Here is a 23,036-nt window from a genome sequence, read left to right as displayed (position 1 = left end):
CCTGCGCACCGCAACGAAGAGTAGCCCCCGCTCGCCGCAACTAGAGAAAGCCCGCGCACAGTAACAAAGACCCAACACAGCCAAAAATAATAAAATTGAAAAAAAAAAGTGCCTGGAGGTTTGCAAGTCACGGCATAAATCTTGATAATAAACATACATTTTGACATACATATTCTACTACATATCAAACATAATTTTAGTAAATTGACAATAAATCTTTTTATGATTAAATCTCTTTGCCATGTTGGTACACAGATCTACTTGCTACATATTAGTTGCCTATCTTTGAGAGACAAGAATATATTGACCCCTTTTGTATGTCACAACGGTTGGGAATTCTCAAATAAAGCAATACAATTTGTGAAGTTTGAGTCCATTTAGTCCTAGCAATTGTATAGTTCAAATTTGCAAATGCTTTAAAAAATTATAAATAAGTTCACACGGGGGTCTTTGAACACCACATAATTCTTTAAGACTAAAGATTTGTTGAGAGCATGTAAACAGAAACATATGGTTTGTGGATCCTTTAATATAGATAGAGCTTACAGATCAGCACAGTGTTTCTATTTGGAGGTTAACCTGCCCCAGAACTTGAGAAAGGAAGTACTGGAATTTTCGGTAGAATGCAAAACATTGAAGTCCATTTTCTTCTCTGAGGTCTGGAAATAATCCTGTGGGGTTCTCGCTGTTTGCAGATGATGATGACTGTAGTACCTTGGGATGCAGTGCACAGGCTTGGTGTGTTTCAGAGGGAGAGAATGTGACATGTCGGTGTTTGAAAGGATTTGCCGGAGATGGAAAACTGTGTTCTGGTAAGAGCAAAATCCAAATACACATAATATCTGGAAAATAGTGAATCAGAAACATTCTCTCAGATCATACTGATTCAAAATCTCCAGAAGTATTTATGTTACCCTGAGGATTGAATACATTATTTGATATTAGCTAGAAAGGTAATGGGTGTATGAATAGAAAATAAGAAACATATAACATATTGTTATATTACATTGAGTTATATTAAAATTCCATGCTATAGACAATCGACATTAAGGAGAAGAATTTTTTTAATATAATTGATTTTTTTAAAAAGTTTATTTATTTCATTTACTTTATTTTTGGCTGTGTTGGGTCTTCGTTGCTGCGTGCAGGCTTTCTCTAGTCTTTGCGAGTTGGGGCTACTCTTCATTGCGGTGCACGGGCTTCTCATCACGGTGGCTTCTCTTGCTGCGGAGCACAGGCTCTAGGCACGCGGGCTTCAGTAGTTGTGGCACGTGGGCCCAGTAGTTGTGGCTCGTGGGCTATAGAGCACAGGCTCAGTAGTTGTGGCGCATGGGCTTAGTTGCTCCACGGCATGTGGGATCTTCCCGAATCAGGGCTCAAACCTGTGTCCCCTGCATTGGCAGATGGATTCTTAACCACTGCGCCACCAGGGAAGCCCCAAGGAGAAGAATTTATAATTAGCTTTAAAAGCATGAATTTGAGTTCAAGCCAAATTTATAAACTCCCCAATTCCAATAAAAACACAGTGTTTCCCCCCAGAGGCTTAGGTCATAAGTTTTAGTTTATTAAATAGGTTTTGCTGGATGGGTTACTATTTTACATTGATAGCCATTATTGCAAATGTTCTTATGGTCTGAAACTCTGGCACAAAGTGATTTACTTACACTAATGAAACACTGAGAAATCTGTAAAAATTGATTCAGAAATGAACTTTAAGTCCAAGATGGAGGGTTTGCATCACATTTGCAAGCAGTACTTGTAAATGGCTGGATGATTGTATGTAAGATTATACTATCCTTTCCTACTCTTTTCCTTTATACCAGGATTGCCTGTGTATTTCACTAGCTCATCATTTTGCCCACAGATATAGATGAATGTCAGATGGGTATCTCAGTTTGCCCTCCCACCTCCTCCAAGTGCATCAATACTGAAGGTGGCCATGTCTGCCGGTGCTCAGAAGGCTACCAGGGAGATGGGATCCACTGCCTCGGTAAGAGAGCTGTGTGCAGAGGGCCAAGGGTGAAGGCAGGCCTTGGAGAATCACCAAACACTGGGTGTGGTGGGCTGAGAAAAGACAGGAGAGAATTGCGGTGACACACACGTTAAGACTAAAAGAGGAGTTGTGTGATCTGTTCAAACTGACATATTTCAGTTTTTGGTAAATAGTCAATTTCATGCCCTTTGGCCATGACCACACTAGTCAGCTTCTACACTCTGCAGAGGCTGTTTTCCCCTCTGCATTTCTAATTCTTTCTCCGGGGGTTGAGTGACATCAGTGCCTCATCGATAACTCCACACCTCGAGCCATCATGGGGGGAACTGGACAGCATTTTCTTTGTCACTGAATTTGGCAATTGAACCATGGTGAACTGCAGAGCTGATGTGGGTTTGTTGGAGGTCACGGCTGTGTGTAAAGGGAAGGAGGAGTGGTTCTGTGAAAGGGCTCACAGCTGGCTCTTGATAAGTTCAAGCCGTTGACATTTAGAATCAAGCAAGGAATGATTAAGACCTCTTTCATAATCACCATCCTCTGCCAAGGTCTGGGTGTGGCTTGCTGGGTTGGGAGTTCACTTAGTGGATGTCAAGTACTATTCCAGGTGTAACACAACGTCATCCTACAAGTGAAGACCTGCCTGAAGCCATCTTGGCCCAGTAAAATAGTTATCTCAAGTTTTATGGGGCTTTAACATGTCTCTTTCAGTATTTTCCTTTCCTTCTGAAAACATAAAAATCTTTTCACTGTGAGGGGCAGATGCCTTGATAACAAACTAAAATGGCATTGCTTTCTCCCACATGTTGAGGTTAAAGATGAAATATCAGTCATAACTACCAATTTTCTGGATCTGGTTGGTTTAAATCAGACGTTTATCAGATTAGTTTTGTGGAGTCCACAGACATCTGTAAAGGCTCTTTTAAGCACATATTTGGCTGTCAATTGGGAAAATGTCACTGCTCTAATTAAGCAGGCTCATAGAAAATTTAGACAAACAGGCTTTATATTTAATTTACTTTGAAGAAAAAGGAAGGTATACTTTCTTGGATGTTTAAACTCATTATACTCTGGATTCTCACTCTGTTACTCACCCATCTCCTTCCATGGAGCAGAGTGTCATGGCCCAGCCTGCCTGGTTGGCATGGCGTCTCGGGCCACGTGGAAGCCCTGAGCTTGTTCTTGTTCTCCACACTGTCCCCCAGCCCCATGTATATATAGTAGATATAGAGATGTAGTAGATATAGTGCTTTGAACCATGCCTGGCACACAATAAGTGCTATATAAAACTGTTGTTGTTATTCTTAAGAGTAGTTGTGTTTCTTGGCCAACAGTACATCATTGTTTTTGCTTCTCTCTCATTCTCAAGGTGATAATTCATAGAGATTGCAGTAGGATGTCAGTTAAAAAAAAAAAGACTCCCTTTGGGCTATTCATGTTAGTGATTCAATGTGGCAAATATTTAATTGACCCCTATTAGTGCCAAGACACAGTGCTAGGATCTGTGAGGAATACCAAGATGAGGAAGGCAGTCCTTGCTTACGTGGAGAATATGATCTAAAAGAAATGCGGCTGTGATAAGTGGTGAAGAAAAGTATGCATCATAAGAGAAGTAAAAACTAAGTGGAAGTTCAGAACTGGTAGACATATCTGTTTGAGGTATTGGGAAAGACTTCATGGAGGAAGTAGCATTTTGGATGGAACTGGGGGCATAAGTACATTTTTTTTATGCAGAAATGTGAAGGAGTGGGGAGCATCCCAGGCATGAACATATCACAGGTCTTATTTGGGGGGCGGGTAGAGAAAAGCCTAGAGCCTTAAGTATAGACTGTGTGTCTATACTGTGTGAAGGAGAACAGAAACTGAGTCTGGCAAGGTGGTGTCTCCATCTGCTCTGGCTACCATAAAAAGTACTGTGTAGACTGGGTGGCCTAAACAGCAGACATTTATTTTCTTAGAGTTCTGGAGGCCAGAAGTCCCAGATTAAGGTGCTGGCAGATTTGGTTCCTGGTGAGGACTCTTCCTGGCTTGCAGACAGCCCCCTTCTTGATCCACACTCACCTGCCCTTTCCTCTGTGGCTTGTGGAGAGAGTGAGAGAGGGAGAGAGAGATACCTCTGGTATCTCTTCCTCTTCTTAGAAGGACATCAATCCTGTTGGATTAGGGCCTCACTCTTATGACTTCATATAAGCTTGATTGCTTCCTCATAGGTCCTGTCTCCAAATATAGTCACTCTGGGGGTTAGGGCTTCAACATATGAATTTTGGGGAGATGCAATTCTGTCCATAACAGGTAAATTGAGTTATATTTGTGGAAAACTAGAATCTGAAAGTCAGGCATTGGGGTTTTACTTCTCTAGAGCAGCACCATCCAGGAGAAATATAATGTCAGTCACATATGTAATTTTAAATTTTTTGTAGCTACATTACAAAAAGCAAAAAGAAACAGGTGAAATTAATTTTAATAATATTTTATTTAATTCAATATATATCCCAAATATTAACAGCTTAATGTATAATCAATATAAAAATTATTAGTATCATCATTATTTTTTAATTGGAATATAGTTGCTTTACAGTGTTGTGTTAGTTTCTGCTGTACAGCAAAGTGAATCAGCTATATGTATACATATATCCCCTCTTTTTTGGATTTCCTTCCCATTTAGGCCACCACAGAGCCCTGAGTAGAGTTCCCTGTGCTATACAGTTGGTTCTCATTAGTTATCTATAATATAAAAATTATTGATATATTTTATGTTCTTTCATAGTTGGTACTACATCTACAAAATCTGGCGTGTGTTTTACACTTACAGTACATTTCAGTGTGGACTAGCTGCAGTTCAGGTGCTCAATACCCACAAATGGCGATGGCTACATATTAGGCAGCACAGCTCTAGGAAACAGACAACTGCTGGCAGCATCTGAGTCAAGTGGTGGAGTGACGGGAGATGTGGTCTGGGAAGATTAATGTGACACTGGTGTTTAGGAGAGAAACGGAGGAGAGATGGGATGCAGGGAATGTTGTAAGGCTGCTCCTCTTACAGCAATGGAAAATTGAAGAGAAGAAGGACCTAAAGGTTAGGGTGGTGGTAACTGAGAAAATAAAAGATGGGTGGTTGGGAAAAAAGTGATGACTTTGTTCATATTTATGTAAAAAAGGCAAAAATGTTGAATTTGATATGATCTGAACTACTAAATGTTTACCTGGAGATAGTTTACCATCTCCAACTTTCCCACTGAGCTACATGGGCTGGGAAATTTCCTTTCCTTCCAAGCAGTAGGAAAACTTCCAGCCTCATGTCAGGAGTTTACCTGCATGGGCATGCAGCCAAGGGGCCCAGTCCATCTCTCTCTCCAACATTTATAATAGAATTTTTGAAACTACAAATGTATAGCGCTCTGAGAACATGTGGCATGACAGAAGTTGAAGATGCTCCCTTTCCAGAATATTGGGTTTTCCAATTATACCACCCTCTGTTCTCCTCTGCACCCTACTTTTCTCTTTCCTACTCCCTTTTCCTGACAGATATTGATGAGTGCCAACTGGGTGTGCACACCTGTGGGGAAAATGCTGCCTGTACAAATACGGAGGGAAACTACACCTGCACATGTGCTGGCAACTTGTCTGAACCTGGACGGATTTGCCCTGGTAGGTTGGTGGGTGGTCCAGATCCAAGGGGAGGGACTTGATTCTGAAAAAAATCAGTACCCAACTGTATTTCCATTAGAGCTTCTAGAAATCATTCAGTTCAATCAGGCTGGTGAGTTTACTTTCCTGATTAGATTGATGCTGTGGTTGAGAATGTGAAATGGCCCAAGTTTTCTTAATTTAATAGCATCTGGAATAAATCCTTTTTTATTATTCACAATTCAATAAAGGTGGGAACACAGGTGGTTCTCTTTAACTATGCAGCTAATGTCCTGATTTGTAGTGTTGATTTTGGGGGCTGCTGGAAAAGCTCTGCAGGGCTAGACAGGTTGAGGAGGATGTCTGGACTCTTAGCATTTTGAATCACTTTCAAGGATTTTAAAATAAGCCTTTTCTGAACTTAAAATTTTTAATCTAAAGATAGAATCCCATTTTTAATGAACTTAAAGAAGTAGCAAAATCACTACTTTTTTTTTTTCCATTCCTTTAGGAAATAGCTGTTGCCTAAGTGAAGAGGTAGATACTATTTCATCTTGTTATATAAGAGGGAATATGGTTTGCAGAGGAATTGTTGTTTTAAATAAAATTGGAGTTTCAAGGAATATCAGTGTTCATCTATGCCATCTCTCCAGTTTCAAAATGGTTCTATTCCATTCTAGAAATTTGACATATGTAATTTGAAATTCTTAATAAAACTGCATTTAATTTTATAAAAAAAGTCAGTATTTCTTGATCTGAATTAGAACTTTAAAAAATGTTAATAATTGTCGCTTCCTGCTTCCTGAACCCTCCCCCATAACAGCAGTATCTTCTTACCATCAGTACCCAGAAGGGGAGCTGGCTTCATAGACCATAGAAGCCAGGGTCAGCTAAGTCATTGCCAGCTATTTACCTGTCTCAGCTCTGCAAGCAGAAAACATCCTGAGAAAGAAGGTTCTGCACTTGCTCGGGTCTCTGTTTTTTTTTTGTTTTTGTTTTTTTCTTTTTTTTTGCGGTATGCGGGCCTCTCACTGTTGTGGCCTCTCCCGTTGCGGAGCACAGGCTCCAGATGCGCAGGCCCAGCGGCCATGGCTCACGGGCCCAGCCGCTCCGCGGCATATGGGATCCTCCCAGACCGGGGCACGAACCCGTATCCCCTGCATCGGCAGGCGGACTCTCAACCACTGCGCCACCAGGGAGGCCCGGGTCTCTGTTTTTTTAGCATATTATTTTCTCAAATAATTTGCTCTTCTTAAAGGTACTGAAAGACTCCTAATATTTATATAATCAGCTATACACCCTAATGTTTTCCCTTTAAAGAGCAGCAAACCATTCAATAAAACGGACTTTCCCACTTCGGCATCCCCTCTGTTATGGTAACATTTCCTTTCTGTCAAAGTTGCTAGTCTTGTCTTGGAGGGCTCCCCTACAACTTAAATAGTTTTTAGAAGAAAGTCTCGTGTGGGAGAAATTTTTGAGACTCCCAGGAAACTAGGGGTAGTGGACTGTGTAGTGGTAGGTGGTTTATAAGCTATAAAGAGATACTGTTGTTCAGTGAGGCACTCTTAAGCTAACTGCTTTTTCACACAGCGTGTGTTTTTGGATGATGGATGTGCTTTTATAATGAGATCTGTACTCGGAATTCATATGGTCTTGGGATTGACCATTCTCTTACAGCTTCCAACATGCTTTATGTCAAATAATGCTGAACCTAAGGAAAGAATGGCTGGCTCCATGGTGAAGGACACGAGGTCTGGTTAAGAAAGTGAAACTGTTGTTCTAAATCACAACTATTGTTCTATCTCACAAATTGTTCACAGAAACTACTTCCTGATATTGATATCTGAAAGACCCCAATCACTTCAGAAAGTAAAAGAAATGCCTTTGCTTCTTCTAGACTCGACTCCACCCTCTCATCCCAGGGAGGATGGCCGCTCTCCTGTGAGAAATATTTACCCCGAATGTCCCCCGTCCCATGATGGGTACTGCCTCCATGGCGGTGTGTGTATGTATGTTGAAGCAGTCGACAGCTATGCCTGCAAGTAAGTCAAGCTATTTTTCTGATGGCACAGAGAAATGATATTGCAGCCCATAACTTTTAGCAGATTCAGAAAACCTATATTGAGATTTTTCTATAATTAGGCTTTTCCATAGGGAAAAATATATAATTTATATATGTAACCCTATATTTACATACATAAATTCTGTGTGTGTATTACACCTTTCCTGCATGTTTCACCACCCCCCGCCCCTAACCCAGTGCTAGTGGTAAATATTAATTGTAAGGAACTGGTTATTTTCCCTCTTATTTAAATAACTTGATGTTACTACTGGTATAGGCTGGGGATTAAACTGAGAGAATTTCTTAAAACTTTGATTTATTTTCTGCCAAATAGATAGAGCACATCAATGCTATGTTTCTGAATTTTGAAAAGTGTTATATATATTCACACTGGACTTCTTGCCTTCAATGCTCAAAACTAACACATTTTTTCCCTCTTTACTTCCTAATAGTTGGCATTTACATTTTTGTTGTTTGGTAACAACTGCTGGATGCAGCCATGGCTGCCTTTGCTCTGCTTTTGTCCCCGTGATGGTTTCGATGGGCTAAGTGTCAACCTGAAGAGAGGGTTCAAGGAAGCCCTGGAACTTTGAGGTGTTCCCACCGTACTCACTCAGAAACCATGCCCCTCAGTTTTTAGTAAAAACCACACCCAGAAGATCTAGTTTTGTATCAAATCTTACTTTTAATTACTTTCATAATTTGAAGGCAATCTGAGGGAATTGATAGATACTGAAAAATGAATAGGTCTCCTATGGCTGAACTCCTGACTCATTGATAATTTTCTCTGTGCCTAGTGAAGGAATGATGAAATACTTCGATCCTCATGAAAAGATGCTATAAGCTTCGAGGCTTTGATTATTTTATCACTAATAATCAGCAGAAACATAGTCTAAATTATAAGAAGAATAAGTTATATTCTGTGACAAAGTATATGGCCTTGCATTATAAATCACATCAGCCTGACACAAACAGACACAGTGAAAAATGCTCATGAATATTAGCAAAACTGACTCAGTTCTAATAGAAATCTGCTTTCATGTTCATATTTCATGCTGTGATTTTCTAACCTAAGATAAATTTAGTACTTAATCATCCTTGATTTTGATAATAAGAATCAAATTGTTTTTACCTGTTCATGGTTTCTTGTTGTTACAGATAATGAAATTATGAAAATAAGTGTCCTAGCAATGGTTTGTGTTTCTCTCTGATACTTTAACTTTGGGTTATTAAAGACATTATAGACCTAGAGTCTGTCATACAAAGTGAAGAAAGTCAGAAAGAGAAAAACAAATACCATATGCTAACACATATATATGGAATCTAAAAAAAAAAAAAAGGTTCTGATGAACCTGGGGCAGGACAGGAATAAAGACTCAGATGTAGAGAATGGACTTGAGGACATGGGGACGGGGAAGGGTAAGCTGTGATGAAGCGAGAGAGTGGCATGGACGTATATACACTACCAAATGCAAAATAGATAGCTAGTGGGAAGCAGCCACACAGCACAGGGAGATCAGCTCGGTGCTTTGTGATCACCTAGAGGGGTGGGACAGGGAGGGTGGGAGGGAGACGCAAGAGGGAGGAGGTATGGGGATGTATGTATATGTATAGCTGATTCACTATGTTATAAAGCAGAAACTAACACACCATTGTAAAGCAATTATACTCCAATAAAGATGTTAAAAAAAAAAGAGGACATTATAATAAGAAGAAGGGTACTGCAGGGTTGCCTATTGCAGTCAGCACGTTAATTTCATTTGGACCTGATAGCAGCAATTCATTAAATGATTTGTGAACTCTTTAGCAGACTGCTTTCCTTTCTGTCATTAAATCCTGATGAATATATCATATTCCCCTAATAATGTTTCAAACACGAGTTGCTACAAAATGACAATTAAGTGGGATCTAACACTTAAATTTAAGGACCTTTAATCAAAAAGCAACATCTAAAATATCACCAGAGTTCCCATTAATCTGGATCATAACTTTGTTTTTGAATTCTATATTTAATAAAAGTGTGGTTTAATCAGATGTCCAACCCTTCCCTCCTTCCCCGCCCCAATGACCTCACCTTGTAGTTTTTTAATTCCATAATAACACATTTCTAAGGAGTGCTTCCCAGTCCAGCTTTTATTAGAAACGCTTCACAGGCATCATTCCACACAGAGTGTTCTTAACATTGTGAGCACATTAATAAAGGAATGCGCTTCCTTCCTTGTTTGGAGGCAACGAAAGCTCCCCTCAGGTGCAGGACCCGCTGGCTGCCCCAGGGATGCAGAGGATGTGAGAACTGGAAGTCTCCACACCCAAAGTCCTCCTCACAGATTCCCCGCTCTGGGGATTCTCAGAGGACCCCAAACCTCCTGAGCACAGAAGAGGTCCTCATTCATTCTGGTTTGGCTTTGAACCAACCCACACCCTATGGGGCAAGTCTTCTTCAGCCCAAGTTCTCCCAACAGCGGTGCTGTGAAATGTTTCATGAAAAAAGGGTTGTGAATGGGCAGAAGACCTAAATAGACATTTCTCCAAAGAAGATATACAAACTGCCAACAAACACATGAAAGGATGCTCAACATCACTAATCGTTAGAGAAATGCAAATCAAAACTACAGTGAGGTATCACCTCACACTGATCAGAATGGCCATCATCAGAGAATCTACAAACAATAAATGCTGAAGAGGATGTGGAAAAAAGGAAACCCTCTTGCATTGTTGGTGGGGATGTAAATTGATACAGCCACTATGGAGAACAGTATGGAGGTTCCTTAAAAAACTAAAAATAGAACTACCATACGACCCAGCAATCCCACTACTGGGCATATACCCTGAGAAAACCATAATTCAAAAAGAGTCATGTACCACAATGTTTATTGCAGCACAATTTACAATAGCCAGGACATGGAAGCAACCTAGGTGTACATCGACAGATGAATGGATAAAGAAGATGTGGCACGTATATACAATGGAATATTAGCCATAAAAAGAAATGAAATTGAGTTATTTGTAGTGAAGTGGATGGACCTCAAGTCTGTCATAACAGAGTGAAGTAAGTCAGAAAGAGAAAAACAAATACCGTATGCTAACACATATATATGGAATCTAAAAAAAAAAAAAAAAAAAAAGGTTCTGATGAACCTGGGGCAGGACAGGAATAAAGACTCAGATGTAGAGAATGGACTTGAGGACACAGGGAGGAGGAAGGGGAAGCTGGGACAAAGTGAGAGAGTGGCATGGACATATATACACTATCAAATGCAAAATAGATAGCTAGTGGGAAGCAGCCGCATAGCACAGGGAGACCAGCTCGGTGCTTTGTGACCACCTAGAGTGGTGGGATAGGGAGAGTGGGAGGGAGACGCAAGAGGGAGGGGATATATGTATATGTATAGCTGATTCACTTTGTTATACAGCAGAAACTAACACACCATTGTAAAGCAATTATACTCCAATAAAGATGTTTAAAAAAAAAAAAACCCTAAAGAACTAGTGGAGCCTGGCCTGCCCTTGTGAAATGCTGGCTGATTGCTCTGGACCTTATAAGGCTGAGAGGCTTTGATATTGCAGCCTCCTGGGCTCCCAGTTCTCTTGTCACGTGCTTGGCATATTCCTTGAGACCCTAAGATCTATGAGAGGATTGGAGATGTGGCCTATTAATATCTAAACAATTTAAAAGTGGCTGGTAGACATTGATAGTAAACATCTATAACCAAGGACAGCTAGCATTAAAACAGCATCCAGGAAAGCCGGGAATAGCCTGATGGTCCTTTATGCTTCCTACACTCAGATCCTGCATTCTCTGGTAGGATCACTTCTAGAAGAATAGTTCTTCAGAGGTGCATGGAACTTAAAACTCTTTTTGGAAGTGGCCCAATGTAGTAGAAAGAACACAGACTTTGAAATCAGAGAACCATTTGAATCAAACCTGCCATTCACTAACTGTGTGAAAAATTACTTAACTCCTTTGAATCTCACTTTCCTCATCTATAAAATGGGAATATGCCATCAAAAATAAAATGAGTAAAAGTGCCTAGTACAATATCAGAAACATAAGGTGCATAACAAACACTAGTTACTTTCCCTGCTGTCTTTGAAAGTGACTCACCAAAGCTCCTATAACCAACTCAGGTAGAACTAGGACTAGACTTGAGATCTGCTGGGCCTTCATCCATGACTTCATCCATGATGCATGCTTCATCTAACGCCTTTCCCTTGCTGCCTCTTCCCCCCATGGGGACTGGTATCAGTCCTCTGTGTATTCATTCCTTTACCTCCTTTTGGAACAAAGTAGGGACATGGATATACATACAGAGAGTAGATCCAGGGCCAAGGTGAAGAAATTCCTAACAAGTGAGCAACACAAAATTTCTAATAGAATATTTTTAAAGTTTATGCTCTTACAAAGAATAATAAATATAGTTCTACCCAAGATCCTGAGAGTTTTGGAAGCATGTGTTCCCAGTAGATGGCAGCATTGTTTCATTTACTTTCATCTAAAGGGTTCGCAGCCTGTGTTGCCCGCTGGTAATTCCAGTAACAATTTCACTAATGAAACAGCAGGATGTTGGTGAATGCCTCTTTTCCTCCATTTAGTTTTTCTCCCTTGAAGAAGTAGGCAAATGCTTGTGTGTCACCACCGAGTCCTTTTGAGTCTGTGATTTTAAAAAAGAAGGAAAAATGATTTCCTCTGCAGACTAGTCTATGCTTCCAGTTCAGAGACTACTCAACATTCTTTTACAACCTGGTCTCAAGTGAAAGACTCTGCCTTGAATTCTTCCTCCCTTTGACCTATACTCATTGCAGTCTGGCTGAACATTTGTTCAAAAACTCCCTTGGCTCTCCGGGCAGGGTTGCTTTATGTTGGTCTTAGAGGAAGCTTCACAGGATTTTAGCCTAACAGAAATTGATCTTTAATCAATGTTCTGCAGTGCCTTATAGAGGCGGTATGCAAATAATCCCCCATTAATCCCAGGGCCAACAGAACAATGGGGGAAGTCTGTGTTGCATTAACTTGTAAATTAGAGTGCTTTCAACTGACCCCTGATGGATTTTCCATATGTCCAAAGAGCTGAAGCTGAAATGCAGAGGTTGAGAGACGGCTGGATATTGAGTGCAAAAATATAAGCGCTTTCGGCCTTGACTCACTGCTGACCTCTGTTTGTATGTTGTCACAGCTGTGTCGTTGGCTACGTCGGGGAGCGATGTCAGCACCGAGACTTGAAGTGGTGGGAACTGCGCCATGCCGGCCACGGGCGGCAGCGGAGCATCACCGCGGTGGCTGCCTGCGCGGTGGTGCTGCTTCTACTACTGCTCCTGGGGCTGTGCGGGGCTCAGAAATACAGGTGACTTTGCTTCCATTGGAACTTTCAACCTCCTTCTAGCTCCTCCCAGGGGCTTCTTGAGATGAGCTGCTTCTACACACTTATTTCATTTAAAAACTGGAGTAACAGTAAAAGAAAACAAAAAATGGTCCAGGATTTCATTGCTCTAAAACATCAGTGGATTTATTGTTCCATTCCAGTCTTTGTCCATAAACCTATGTAGTTTACTGGGTTGTTATTTAACCTCACACGTTTTTATATTCCACTTTTTTTCTTTTAGCATCATGTGCTTCCTCTCACACCATCCCCAGCCTGTATAACTATAATTTTTCATGGGTGCCATCCATTGAGTTGATTTCCCACAAAGTATTAACTTCTGTTCAAGAAACTCAGTTATCTTCCCTAACTTGGAAGGAAGTTTCGGGTCCTTGGAGTTTATGTTTTTAATCATTTCAAGTTAAAAGTTTAGAACTGTGGAACGATAATATTTACACATCTATTAAAAAAAAACCCCACTACATTAGGGTGAAGGAATGGGCATCACACTGTTTGCTCATTTTCCACTTTCTTAAAAAGTAAGACAGCATCCTCCACTATCCTCAATACAGAAAAGCATTTTATGCACCGTTGTAGTTTGTCTGGCATATATGACTTAATAAATGCTTTTTGTTATTGTTATGATTTTCCATGAACTGTAATCTTCCCCAGGGAGTCACACGTTCCAAATCCTTTTCTATCTTGAGACACAGGATTCTCAGGCAAAAACTTGAAATTTTAATTCAGTGGTTCATCAGTAACCATTGTACTTTTTAGCCTGGTGTTCAATCAATATCTTGGATATTTGTAGGAAGAATATTGAATAATCACCGTTTCATCCCATTGGACAGAACGCCAAAAGGAAAGTAGATGATTGGCAAATAATGTAGAGAAAAATGGAAGGAAGAAACAAGTCCAAGTGTACTGTAATTATTAGGTATTTTTTCTTCTTATTTTATGGACTATGACATAGTAAGTAATATGCTGCTAAGTTCAAATTAAAACTGCCAGTTTAAATATTGCCAAGTCACTAATGTACACCAATAAATACAGATCTATAATTGGGTTTATCAGTTAGGTGTGTTTAGCAATTTTCTTTACAGAGTTAAAATCAGTTATTCCTCCCTTTGTGTCAGTCTGACCTGTTTTGTCTAGATTGACTGTCCGACACTATTTGTCTTGTGTATCTCTGAAAAGATTGTTTGTGGAACTAAATAATTTTAAAAGTATTGTAATATTATTACTTCATAAAACTTGTTTGGGGACTTCCTTGGTCGTCCAGTGGCTAAGACTTCGCCTTCCAATGCAGGGGATACGGGTTTGATCCCTGGTCAGGGAGCTAAGATCCCACATGCCTTGCGGCCAAAAAACCAAAACATAAAACAGAAACAATATTGTAACAAATTCAATAAAAAAGACTTTAAAAATAAAACGATTTCTTGGAAGGTAAAAAATAAAAATAAAACTATTTCTTGGAAGGACTGCTTTGTAAAAAAATCAACAGGAAGTATTATGTCACAAACTATAACTTGCAACTTTGGAACTGTTTATATTAACCACTTCAATTTTTTTCCTTGATGCTTTTGATTAAAAATAATAACCCACACTATTTCCTGATGGGGTTCCATCTGTCTCATGGAACTCACAGCTCCTGGGATGGGGCTTCCATAGCAGCCCCTACCTTCCTTATTGTCCTTCCTCCAATGGTCAGACAGGCCTGTTTGACTGAGGGTTACACTCCTAGAGGGAATTAAGATGCCATCTGCTCCGGGATAGCAGCATTATTTTGGAATCTTGAGGCTGGCTGGTGGTCTTCCCCACCACCTTTCCTTCATTGGTTTCCCTTAAATGACTGCTCAGTATGTGATGTACCTGTCTCTCTCCCTCTCAAGGTTATGCCTTGAGGACAGGGATCCCACTTTCACGTTAGATCTCCCTCCCTTTCACCCCCTCCCCCAGGGCATGACATCATGCCTTGCATAAACCTGGAAGGAGCCTAGGCTTTGCATCCGTCGACTGAAAAAAAAAAAAAAGCACAACGTGAGAGTTATGAGTTAAGTTTTATTTGGGGCAAAATGAGTACTATAGCCCAGAAGACAGCATTTCAGATGGCTCTGAGAAACTGCTCCAAAGAGGAAGGGGGCAAGGTCGGTATATATGTGACTTTGGTGAAGGGGGAGTACAGGCAATCAAGCACATATTTTTTGCGGAAGGTTGCTGCTAGTCTCGTGAAGGTTACTGCTACTCATGAGGAGGTGACGTCACCATGAAGGATCTTAGTGCTTTGCTAGATACAAGGAGATGCAAGAATTGGGCTCATAAAATCTTTTCCTGAGAATATCTAATTATCTAAAGACCTGTTCTGCCAGTTTTTCGCAGAGCACAGAGTGCCTCATTCCTGATCTCCGCACTGAACTCCTTTCAGTGGGTGTTGAAGGTCAGCAGCTGCTGCAGCTCGTGATATAATCCTTGTAGAGGTAGATGGCAGGTGCCAATATGTAGTTGGCACAGCATTGTGACCCAGCTCCTGGGCTGCCCTTGGTAGCTGTGTGCCTTGGGTTCATCACTACTATCTTCCAGTCCCACTGGCTTCACTTGTAAAATGAAGCTAAGATAGTGTGTGTCACACAATTGCTGTGGCACTATTTCCATGGGCGCCCCCTCCCCACAAATTCTAAGTCCGTTTAGGTAGAGATTTTGTTGTGTTGTTTTTCCATTCCTATGTCTCCAGGACTAGGACAGGGCCTAGGATATAGTTAGTACTCAATCAATATGTCCATGAATAAATGAATGAATGAATGCATGGCTTCCCGCCCACCCCACGCCCTCCTACCCCTTGTCACGGCACCTTGGAAAGAGTGAAGCATCATCTGGAAAGTAATGCAGATAAGGATGCCTTAAAACACAAAATTAGTCTCCTAGTTTCCTTAATACTTCTTCTCTCCCATGCATTTTAAGTACCTAAATTTCAGTAGCAAAAGTAGTTGTCCTTGACCATCACTGAGTAGGCTACTGTTTTATTTTGTTTTGAGATTGTCTGATATTTTGGCTCTATGGCAGGACTCAGAAGCTGCTATCGAAAAATCCAAAGAATCCTTATGAAGAGTCGAGCAGAGATGTGAGCAGTATCAGGCCTTCAGATGACGAGGCTGGGATGTCCTCTTGCCCCCAACCTTGGGTAATGTGACCACAGTACATGAAGCAAGAAATTAACTACATGAAGCAAGAAATGTAAAGCAGTAAAGCTTTACGTTAATCCCAGTTCATTTTTTTTTCTCATTCTTCACTGAGTTCAGAGAGACTGGAATCTATTATAGCTTCCAGCTGGTGTTAATGTTACCTAACACCACAGCAAGTGGGAGGTCCTGGGTGGGCAGTGAGGGTGGGGGAACTGTGTCCTAAATTAAAGTAATCAGATAAGCTAAACTAGTGCCATAATGTAATGCACGAGACATTTATGGGATCTTTTTTCTAGCATGTACTTTCTTGCTATAACTTGGCTTTTTATGTGTTTGTGAAAAGTCTTTCCCCATTTTTAGGCGATCCCTTTCAGATGGATGTCTTAAAAACCCAAGATTATGCTCCTAATTTTGTTAAAATTTCTTTTCTCACACACATTTTAAGTCCTTAAACTTCAGCAGCAAAACATTTGCCAGATTTAGCAAATAAAAATACAGGACACCTAGTTAAATTCATGCTAATACTGAAAGTTCAATTTTAAATTCAAATTTTACTGGGTATCCTGTATTTTATCTGGCAACCCTGTATATTTTCCAAAAAGCATAGTAATTGCGAAGTTCAAAATGCTTCATAGATCATCCACTTCAGCAATTGATCTTAGAACACTAGAGGGCAGACTTGGGACAGGCTCTCTTGAAATTGCTGGAATTTCCATTTTCAGAATCCCGTCAGAGATAACTTGACTGGTTCAGTGTGTGTTGTTGGTATCACTTGTGGTATATGTTGTGGAAGAGGCTGGACTATATGGCAGGTCCGTGGGGAATTGAAACCTGTGGGCACGTAGGGAAAAGTTTATTAGGGAGAGGTTGTCAAGGGGCAAAGGCATCATTTGGGGTCCTTCCCACATCACTTCTCCCACTCTCCAGCCTCTACTTCATGTATATTTCAGAGAACAGCTTTCCTGTGGCTATGCTTTTGACTAACAAGTGACCATCTGTTTCTGCCTGTTGTACGCATTCAGTGTATACTTATTTTTTGGTGGAACTTGAGTACAGAAATACAATAAGAAATGTCAATTCTGGCTTTACTCTTCTAACCAGTTGGCTAATTTTCAGCAAGTCACGGAACCCCTGTTTCTTCATCAGGACTCCAAGGAGTTTGGATTACATGAGCTCTAAGATCCCTCCTGTCTCTGGAGGTTCCCTAAGTATGTGGTTCTGGGTGGACTTAGTTACAGAATGTCCTCAGTTCTTTGAACCTTCATGACTTGTGGACTCTTTAATTTTCCAGATCTCACTGTCAGCCTGTATATTACTTCCTTCAGGTTTTGGGTAGCAAGTTTAGTTCATCTTATTTAAATCATGGGAGAGAAGGAGAAACACAATCTGTATCTTATTTCTTTAAAAATCAAAAACACTTGCTGCTGTCATGAGCAGCATGCTGTCTCAGGGCTGTGGTAAGAGGTTCAGTCTCCCAGCCATCAGAACTGTCGTTGACACCAACTGCTGCTGCAGATATCAGTGTGAGTGGGAGAGAGCTGAGCACCCAAACTAGGAGGAGAAGCAGCAGAAACAAATTTGGTTCCATCAGCTGCCTTCCCCAACCCAGGCCAGAATCCTGGAACCTATGTTCTTCTGGCAGAGAGGCATGTGGTTGGAAAACTGGCAGTGCAGTGGACTGGATTTTAACTTGAGCCAGAAAAATGGTCATGTGCCCTTAAACAGTGGATCATGTATTAGTTTTGCAATGAGTTACTGCGGGAGACCATCAATGAGGAGGAGGTGGAGAAGGGTGATTAGTGTTGTGGAAAATAAGAAAATGAAAACGTATTCAGAGGATCCACCATTCTCTCACCAACATTTCTCTCCCTAATCGACTCTACTCATTTTAATTCCTATGTTTTTCTCAAGGAGAAATATGACCAAGGAGATTTTTTTCTATTCTCTCTTCCTCGTTGTATTTCTGAGCTATGGGCTCATTATGTGGAGGGTACATTTCTGAACCAGTAGAGCATTGGTTCAGAACCTTGGGACAGTCTCTCTGCTGGGTTACTGATTGGCAAGGAAGGACTTCACCAAACTGCATCCTTCATCCTGGGGCATGGGGTCACTTCTTTTCTCTCCTTTTATCTTTGATCTACTTTAATCTCTAATCTACCTGGTGTGAATGTGAGCCAGTGAACTCTGGTTAGCCTGCATTGCAAGTGCCCAATCGAATGTGGACAGTTCAAACAATGACAAAAATAATCATTTTGTTGACCAAAGAGAAATAATGTTGTTTTCTGAGACTGCCTTTTAGAATTCTGGTTCCCAAGCTGTTCAAGCATGAAAAGACATTTCATGGATCCCTGCAAAATAGTAGTTGCATTATTAGTTCTTATTACCCACTAATGAGCCCAGATTATTCAGAACTTGATGGCATGTTTAAGTGAATTTTCCTAATTAAGCACACACACACATTTGAAAAGTTGGAGCACATACATGTGCGAGATATTATTCGTCTGGCCTGTGGACAATGCTTAGAACACTTGTGGATTCATGTATGGGTAGTGCTAGTTGCTTTAACAGAGAGTAACAGAAGCTTTCTAACTGAAAACTGAATCTTTAGTTAGCCAGAGAGACAAATTTGACAGGGCCTTTCTTTTGGCTTTTACCTTCTATAGGTGGACATGAAGCCATAGATTTTATTTAACGTATGTTGAGATAATTTATGGATTTTAACAATGTCCTCTCTCTCCCTTTTGTTTGCTGCAGTTTGTGGTTATAAAGGAACATCAAAACTTCAGCAATGGGAGTCAACCTGTAGCCCTCAAGGACGGCCTGGTGGCAGATGTTGGCCAGTTTTCTTCCCTGGAGCCTGGTGAATGATTATCTTTACCTGGATCTTGAATGTTTCCCTGAATGTGAAAAGTCTCATCTACACACAGAAACAGTGAATAGTGAAATTATATAAGCTGTGTGAGCAGCTGGCTGTATTGGAATGCCATAGAACTTTAGAGAAATATGTTTAGACTAGATTCCTGTTTACCTGAGGTTACCATGTTCACTGAAAACTCTGGTCACATAGCAGTCTGCTAGGTCCCCTTAAGCAAGCACACAACGAGTCACTCCTTATTTTGATTTAGATTGGGTTTTGAGGTCATTCTTGGGGTTCGGGATCTATATTGGCAGCTGTAGGTATGGTTCCAGTGAAATTGCAAGTGGCTCCAAGAAAATGTGTTCCATGTTTTAGAAGGAAGGATTCTTGTGAATTTAAGTTGATCTGGGGGTTCTCCTAGGGATTTGCGAGTATTTAAGTCTTATCAGGAGCTAGCCCTCAACCAGATGCCTGGCCGTCTATGAAATCCAGCCAGACCCCTGTGAGAGGGGCTGTAAAATCAACCCACATTTTCAGGCTGTTCTGGAACTCAATCTGCTTCCAGTAGAAATGGAGTTACGTATGATTCGACATAATACTTTTGTCAAGAGTTGTATTAAGATAAATTTCTTGGGCTTGGGTCTCAGATATCATAGTTGTATTTCCTAACTCAGAGGATGAGGTTGAATATGCTTTTTGTATCATAAACCTTCAGAAAGGTTCAGAGAAACTTTGAGCCAACAAAACCAGTTCCTCTGCTAATGAGAGGTGCTTCAGCCCCACTTATATTTTCTGATATTTGCCCTTCATAAATATGCTTATTACCATTCTCTTCTCCTCAGACTTCCTCGTAGAGAGAACATAGGCTTCTTGTTTTGAAAAACTCACTCCAAATCCCCCTCTCATACATGTGTTGCCACGTAACCCAAATTCAGTATAACTTTCTTTCCTAATTTGAGGAAGGCTCTGGATATTAAGGTATGCTTCAGAATTGAATACTAAAACTACAATAAATATTATATATGTGTATATATATCATTACAAGTGTTATTAATCGGGATAATGAAAGCATTTAGCATTTTCAAATGTTGTTTGGGTTTTTGTTGTTATTAGTAGCATTTTTGAATGTAATGGAATATCTTGTTTTACATAGTACTTTTTCTTGAGGAGCTAAAAGCAAATAATTCTTCGTTATGAAGATAATCCCCTTTAGAGGTATATATAATGTAATTTTGTAAGATATTCAGTAGCACAATTAAAAGAGTATGGTTAAACTCAGACAAGAACTAAGGACTCAGTTAGCTGAATACTCAGGAATAAGTTAGAATCTCTCTCTTTTTACTCATTCTATTGCAAACAGTTTGACCCATTCTCTATGAGCCACTCATAATACCTGTCTCCCAATATGAGTGATCATATCCGCAGTCATGTCCAGCCATCTCATAAATGCCTGTTGTGAAAGTGCGTGTGGAGATTGGAAGTGGGGAGGTAGAGTGGGAAATGAGATAAAAGATCAAGATTGGCTCTGAGCCAATTCTTTCTCTACCCTGGAAAACCCATTAAGCCACAGGCTATACTAGTGGTGCCTCCATAGAACCATATTCATTGACCTCAGCCAACATCAACTGGTACAAGTTAAGTGCAGAGTACCAAGCTAGGGGATAGGAATGCAAGTGCATTTAAAACCCGAGGTCTGTTCTCAAGTCATTTATGGGCCAAATGGGGACAGAGGAGGTACACAGAGAAAGCTAAGTAGCAATGTCAGGTAGCACAGTCCTTTGAATCATCTTACTAACCAAAACTATTTTAATTTTTTAAAAATTGGGTCCAGAATGGTTTGAAAATGGGTTCATTTGTGTCTCATATTTCAGGCCTACTCTCCAGCCACTACTATTAGGGTCTGTCTTGCTGGACATTGTGAGTGATACGAATGCTGAAATGTCTTTTTTCTCTTGTATAGGGTCATTGCAACCAACATCATGGAGAAAGGAGCCCCAGATGTATATGGGCACAGAACAAGGATGCTGTGTTTCATCATCCAGTGATAAAGGCTCTAGTCACCAGGGAATGAAGTGTAGCTTTCATCTCCCCTCCTATGGGGCATGGCCCATTGCTGGGGGAGTTGAGAAGTCCCATTCTCTCCCATCAGCTTATCCATTATGGCAACAAAGAGCTCCGGATCCACCACACCAAATGGAGCTGACTCAGTGAAAGCTGGAATTCAAAGTAAGATCAAGAGGAACAAACTGTTATTGATGGATAGTCATACTTCATTTCAAAAGGTAGAGGAAAAAATACAGATTTTCATTCTACAATCTCTACAACTAATCACCTACTCAGCGTCGGAGACAAATACGTATTGTGCTTTTGCTTCTTCCTTCAAGCAGTCTCACTGCAGATTTTCAAGTAAAAGTAACCTGAAGAATCACTGGGTAACTCATTAGAAACCAAAATGGGAAAAGTAGTGCTTTGTAAACTGTGTTGTCTTCAATATTCAATACAGACAGATTTTTTTTTCCTGCAGCCCCAGAAGATATTTGGGGTTAAAACAATCAATCATACAGGTTGGGTCAGTTATAAAGTAATTTCTCTTATCTGGATAGAACATTTAGCTCAATTTTATGAAATGATTAGAATATTAAAATTATTGTTATTGATATAATACATTGGTAGGCATTTAACTTATCATTGGTGTGGTCCATGCTGGTAATTTTGAAGAATGAATTTTGATAAATTAATGAAAAATGTACTAACTTAGAACCTGATTTCTTCCAAATTGGATGGCTTATGTTTCCTTTAAAAATCTTTGAATGAAAGCATTTAATTTTTAAAACATTACCCAAGAGACTTCTCTGTTTCTGACATTACTATTCTTTCCCCCACATAATTTTTTCTCTAATGAAAATGGTAAATTCTCCCTTTGTATGTTTGAACAGAATTTTTACTTATTTTCAACATATGAGATTGTAAGCAAATTGCCTGATTTATTTTAATTTTGGACAGCAATCAATTTCTTCTAATTATTTAAATAAAATCAGCATTAAACATAAACATTTTATTTTACACCTGGTTAAGTAATAAATTATAGTTTAAGAGGATGTTAGAGTTGAAGCAAAGTGATTTTCTAAGCTTGCTATTGTTACTTTACAAAAAAAATCATATTTGAAATCTTTCTAACGTTATAAAGTAAAATTTCACAAAGTGTTCCAATTAAATATCATTCTTGCAGCCAAGACATTGTTACTACAAATTACACAACCTAATACTGTAATTGTGGATTGTTTGGGGCTTTGAATTATTCAGTTTATGCATTAACTAGTCCTTTTGCTTATCTTTTCTTTCCTTTCTCTTGAACTCCTTGGACTTTGGTTACACCAGAAGTCAGCATGAAAAGGAGTTGAAGCCCATTTCAAGTAGATACTTCTTAGAAGTTTTGGTAAAGATTTTATGGTGGAGTTAATTCAGATTTTTCTGTATTCAGTTTTGCTTTAATTGATAGTTGATAACCTGGAGGATCAGAAGATCTGTCTTTTATTTCTAATGAGTGAACTGACCTCAGAAAAAATGTAGTCATAATTCTCCCAATGATGGGAAAATTATATTTGTGTGAATATTTTTTCTTCTTCCAAAAGTGAACATTTTGGAAGCTTTATGTGTTTAGATTACATTTTTGTATTTTAGCACCTCTTTTAGGATTCCAGTGATAAGACCACAATAGCCCATAACATAGCATTATCTTTGAACCGTTATCTTCAAGCTGTGCAGTGAATCTGATACCTCATAAACTAGGACCCTGTGTCCTTGATCAGGATCTAACACTGTCTCCCTGGTCAAAGTAGAGAGAAAACACACTTTGTTTCCTTAGCAAGTCACCCTGAAAGAGTATTTTCCTTTGCTGAGCCTCCCATGTCTCTACCAGAAATATCCTCCTTTAAGAATCTATTTTTTTAAAAGAGCATTTTCA

General features: G+C 39.9%; 1 protein-coding gene across 1 annotated transcript in view; it reads left to right on the top strand.

The window, feature by feature from the left end:
- Positions 1-22,067, top strand: part of EGF (epidermal growth factor) — a 92,858-nt gene extending 70,791 nt beyond the window's left edge. Inside the window, exons 17-24 of the mRNA XM_082629735.1 lie at positions 696-812; positions 1,865-1,990; positions 5,516-5,638; positions 7,515-7,659; positions 12,854-13,021; positions 16,097-16,214; positions 18,970-19,075; positions 21,033-22,067. Coding sequence (XP_082485861.1) covers positions 696-812; positions 1,865-1,990; positions 5,516-5,638; positions 7,515-7,659; positions 12,854-13,021; positions 16,097-16,214; positions 18,970-19,075; positions 21,033-21,283 — 1,154 coding nt within the window. The 3' untranslated portion in view covers positions 21,284-22,067. The remainder of the gene's footprint in view (positions 1-695; positions 813-1,864; positions 1,991-5,515; positions 5,639-7,514; positions 7,660-12,853; positions 13,022-16,096; positions 16,215-18,969; positions 19,076-21,032) is intronic.
- The last annotated feature ends 969 nt before the right edge of the window (positions 22,068-23,036 follow it).

The sequence above is a fragment of the Mesoplodon mirus genome (assembly GCF_964341445.2).
Source record: "Mesoplodon mirus genome assembly, chromosome: 2".
NCBI classification, from domain to species: domain Eukaryota; kingdom Metazoa; phylum Chordata; class Mammalia; order Artiodactyla; family Ziphiidae; genus Mesoplodon; species Mesoplodon mirus.
Note: the sequence above shows the minus strand (reverse complement) of the source record. Positions and strands in the feature narration are given on the sequence as shown.